The 4,799-nt window shown below is 44.8% G+C and overlaps 1 protein-coding gene across 1 annotated transcript in view; it reads left to right on the top strand.

Moving 5' to 3' along the window:
* Nucleotides 1-2,732: 2,732 nt before the first annotated feature.
* Nucleotides 2,733-4,799, top strand: part of LOC101980080 (cytochrome P450 4V2) — a 21,200-nt gene continuing 19,133 nt past the window's right edge. The window contains exon 1 of the mRNA XM_005362564.3: nucleotides 2,733-3,514. Coding sequence (XP_005362621.1) covers nucleotides 3,301-3,514 — 214 coding nt within the window. The 5' untranslated portion in view covers nucleotides 2,733-3,300. The remainder of the gene's footprint in view (nucleotides 3,515-4,799) is intronic.

Below are 4,799 nucleotides of genomic sequence, written 5' to 3'. Positions count from 1 at the left end.
ATCTGCCTGCCTCTGCCTCCCGAGTGCTGGGATTAAAGGCGTGCGCCACCATCGCCCGGCCCAAATACGGAATTTTTAAAGCATCATTGTAATGTTGAAAAGTCATTGCCAGGCAGTGATCATCAGTACAGTTCATAGATGCTATTATATTGTAAATCGACGGGGTTACCCAAGAGGAAGCATGTGGAGAAGTAAGGAGACCATTCTGAATCTTGAACCTTTGAAAATCTGGTTTGCAACTATGGTGTTATATTATAAATGGAACTGTCTTTAACATTCAATGCTCTGGTTTAAGGAGTGGAGCATTTAATGCACCAGTAAAAGTTCTATCAAGTGGAAAAGCCCCCTTTTGTATCAAATGATCTTTGGGAAGGGAAATGACTAGACCCCCCCCCCCACCATGTTTGGTTGGATTAGCTTTGTGAGTGACAACCTGGCAGGGGTGGTCATTCATACATGTCACAAACCCACTACCTTCATGTGGGCAATGCAGCAACAGGCCCCAAAGAACACCACTACACTTCCTGGTGGGGACTCTATTGTGTTATCACCTGTTGTACTGCGGACACATATTACCACACATTTCCTACACGTAGTCTGAAGCTGTAGTATTAGAAGGCCACGGTATGAGAAGAATTGTTACCTCAGAACTAAAAAAAAAAAACACCTGGAGAACCGATGAAGGGAACAAAGCTTTTATTATATTATAAATTGCCCCATTTTCAATATCTCTCTTGCTGAATGTCTACAAATTGGCTCACCTTCCCCACCCTCCGGACGCATCTTCAATAGCCACCCTCCTCACTAGTGAAACACTGACAAAGCTCCTAAGCTTGGTGTCCAGTCTCTGTCTGTTCCTCCTGAATACTCGCGTACACTTGAACTACCTTCCTGAGGAGCATCGCCTGTGCTCCAAGGAGGGACCCTGAAGGTCTAGCAGAACTCACGCCTTTCCTTGTTTGGGAACCTCCCTTTGCCCATTTCCTTACTTGTCACTTCCTTGAGGCACACCCCACTTGTGTTTGAAGAGGCGGGTTTACCTTACAATGCTGCTTGTTTGTCCATAGAGATTAGCAGCAAATCACGGAGTAGAGGCCTATCTTCTACTCTGACAGCTGTAATTGACCTCAAAGCTCAGCCTTAGTCCTTTAGAGGGGAGGAAACTAAAACCCAGGAGACATACTTAACAACGCTTAGTAAACATATTATTTCTTAAGGAAGTCTGGAAGTGATTCAATAGCGCAGAAATAAAAAAGAAGAAGAAAAAGAAGACGACTAAGTTCCCCTCCTCCAACTACTTCCTTTTGATTGTAGTTGCAAAGAAAAATTTTCTCCCATCTCATTTATATTTTAGTGTTATATTGCTGTATGTGCATTACATACCATAAAATATAATAAATACAGCAAATTGGTGCAATTCTTGAAAACAGGCGATTAATATTAAGGCTGAATATATACATCATTTAGCACTTCTACTTCTAGCCATATGTATTCAAATGAAATATGTACATAATTGAGTCAAAAGACATTTAAGAGAAGGAACATTCATAATTACTTACAGCACAGGAAACTTGTAAACAATGGACACACCTATATTTATATTACTATGTTTTATGAAATATATTAATGCTCTACATTACTGAATGAATACATATGCTAGGTAGCATACCACTTTAAATAGTAATGTAATGATAATATAATAATGCTTGTTTTGCTTTATCACTTATTTTCTTTTGCTCTCTCACTTAGTAGTTTACAAACTTCTCTTCACGTCGGTGCCTACCAATGGCTCTCTAAAAAGTGACTGGAGGGGAGAGAGAGCAAGATGGCTCAGCTGGTCAAAGAAAGAGCTTGCCACCAAGCTTGACCACTTGAGTTTGATCCCCCAGAACCCACATGGTGGAAAGAAATCTATTGTCCTCTGACCTCCAATTAAATAAATTTTAATTCAACTGGAAAAGTCCCGGGTTTGTTTTCTATACATCACAGAGGCCACAGACGCGTCTGTGGGTAACCCGCCAAGTCTCTAAGAAAATAACGGAGAAAAACGGGAATCCAAGACATTCTTTGGATTTCAACTTTTCTTGGCACTCTACCTAGTGGGCAGGAAGGGACCTTCTACCAGGAGAGGGCACCTCCAGCCTCGCCCTTTGGTAAGGAGAATCCGGTGTAGAGGGAAGAGGAGCGGTATTAGGACTGGACCGTGGTATTATTCCACGGGTAATCAGAAAACAGACCCCTGGGGGAGGGAAATCGGGGCGGAGAGAGGGAGCGGATTTCGCTGGCCTTTCTTTTCCGTAGGCTTAGCGATTTTAGCTTAGCTGCATTTTGACTGCCCGCCATGGCGATTGCTTCCTTCCCAAACCCTCCGCATCCCTTCTTTCATACTCTTCCGATCTGAACCTTACCTTTCCATCCTTTATGCCTGCTTCCTGTTCCCTCAAGTTCTGACTTTCCTCCTTCAGAGGATTTTGGGGGAAGTGCCAAGGTTGCAATTTTATTTAGCTGCCGTGTCTCAATCGGTCAGCTGACACTCACTGGGCATGCGGCTTTCCTAAAGGTCTAGGTCACAGGAAGATGGCTGCTGTGCCTAACCCTGAAAGCAGAAGCTATCTCCCAGGTCAGCCAACCCTGCCCCTAGGGCAGCAGCTGACACAGGTTGCGCAAGGCCAAGTGAATTTAGACTTCCAAAGATTGCGTTTCAACACTCCTCACTTGAATTTTTTATAACAGACTGCTCATGAGACCCGTAATTCCTCCACATCTAGCAGGAACACAGCCCCCCCCCCCCATCAGACCTCGGTGCGTCCAGAGCTGGAGATATGACTATCTAGTTTTTTTCTCCGTCCAGAAACTGTCCTAAATTCCTAAATTCGACCTCCTCTGCCATCTTTCCACACCGTGAGACTTCAAGTGTATTCTGAACTTCAGCGTTCAGAAGCTGTTCCGGGTCTTTCGGGTTTTCGCTTTCGTCTAGCACCCAAGAGGCCGGCGTGGATGACGCAGGCTCCAGCGGGGCATCATAACAAGCCAGAGGCACTTTATCTTAGCCTCAGAAACTTTGTCCCCAGGGTCTGGCGGCAACGGTGTCTGCAGAATTACCGGGCTCCAGGGCAGGAAGACCGAGCGGACCGGACGTGTCCCGGGTCCTCTCGCTGAGCTCGGAGCTCCAGCATCCCGGAGTTCCCGAACTGGTCCCCTGACACTGTCGCTTGAACTTGGAGCAAGACCTCCCTCAGTCCGCCGCGCCCCGCAGCGGCTGAACGCCACCAGCCTGCAGCCAGCAAGGAGAGGAGAGAGATGTTGTGGTTGTGGTTAGGGCTCATCGGGCAGAAGCTGTTGCTCTGGGGCGCAGCAAGCGCGGTCTCGTTGGCGGGCGCCACAGTCCTGCTCAACATTCTGCAGATGCTGGCTAGCTATGCGCGGAAATGGCTGCAGATGCGACCTATCCCATCGGTGGGTCCCGCCTATCCCTTTGTGGGACACGCGCTGCTAATGAAGCCCAACGGCGCAGGTAAGGGTTTGTATTAGGAATCTATACTCTGACCCGAAGACTGCTAGGCTCCTTGTCAGTCTCGGAAACCTATCTAACCGACCCCCACCCACCCACCCTTTGCCATATTGGGGGTCCTCACATCCCTCAGATTCTCTTTGGCTACTAGGAGAAAGAAGAAATCTTTGATCCCAAAAGAATAAATTCCCAGTTCTCCCGATTCCAGGTTCCACTCTGGTGCCTACCAAATTGCACCGTGTCTCTCCGGTCCTATAACGAGTGTATATACAGATTGCAATATTTCCAGGTACCTGTGGTTCCTTTGGTCTTTTCTCTTTCCTCCATATCTCAAAGGTCTCTTTTCTCTTGCTGTGCTTTGTAAAACATTAAGGAGGAAACCCCTGGGAAAGCTGCAAATATCCTCAAACTTAATGCCATTCCTCTTTGTATCTTAGTTAAGAAAACAAGAGAGCAGAGGTTGTTTTGAGGCTCACCATCCAGACATTGCATGACTTGACCAATATGCAGCTAAAATTCTCTTGGCCTTTGTATTTCGACTGTTCTGAGGAAGTTTTTCAAGACTACTTCAGCAGACTCTGCTGCCTGGGCCTTGAGGTGAAAATTACATGGCCAGTTTCAAAAACTTTATTTATTAAAGAGTGATTTTTTTTCAAAACTTAAAATAATCTTTTAAAAATATGTTTTATGCAATTTTTTTGTTCTGCTGATTTAAAAAAAAATACTTTAAATCAGAAAGTTCTTCACCATAGTGGTATTTGTGGTCCCCTGTTGGAGTAGTGCATTTGATCTTAACACTTAATTTCTATGGCCGTGTGTGTTAGGATGCCCAGAATAGGGGAGATACATCCAGCATGGCACGTTTTAACATGAACCTGCCTCAGAATGTACCCTTTCTTCATACTAATTATTAATAGTTACTACAGGCTGAACATCAACTCTAAACCTTCTTAAGATCCTTTATTATCAATTCTGCGACCCCAGACAAAAACTGCACCTCATGACAACGTGACATGACTAAGCTGAGACATCATAGGAAAGTATGTACCAAAAATATTTTCTAGCAGAAATCCAAGTAAAGTTAACATTAGTTACCTAACAATCTATGTAGGTATGTTAGAAACACATTGCTAACACGCATGCTGCTTACTTGCCTATACTCAAAAGAAAACTAACTTCCCCTCCACTCTGAGGCTTGAGAACTTTTCCTAACAATTCCACTGTGAAAATCATGACAGACAAAATCCAAAGCCCAAAATGCTCATTGGGGAACAAAACGGCTTTTAGT

The sequence above is a fragment of the Microtus ochrogaster genome, linkage group LG7_11 (assembly GCF_000317375.1).
Source record: "Microtus ochrogaster isolate Prairie Vole_2 linkage group LG7_11, MicOch1.0, whole genome shotgun sequence".
NCBI classification, from domain to species: Eukaryota; Metazoa; Chordata; class Mammalia; order Rodentia; family Cricetidae; genus Microtus; species Microtus ochrogaster.
The sequence above is the reverse complement of the archived record's forward strand: the minus strand, read 5'-3'. Positions and strand labels throughout refer to the sequence as shown.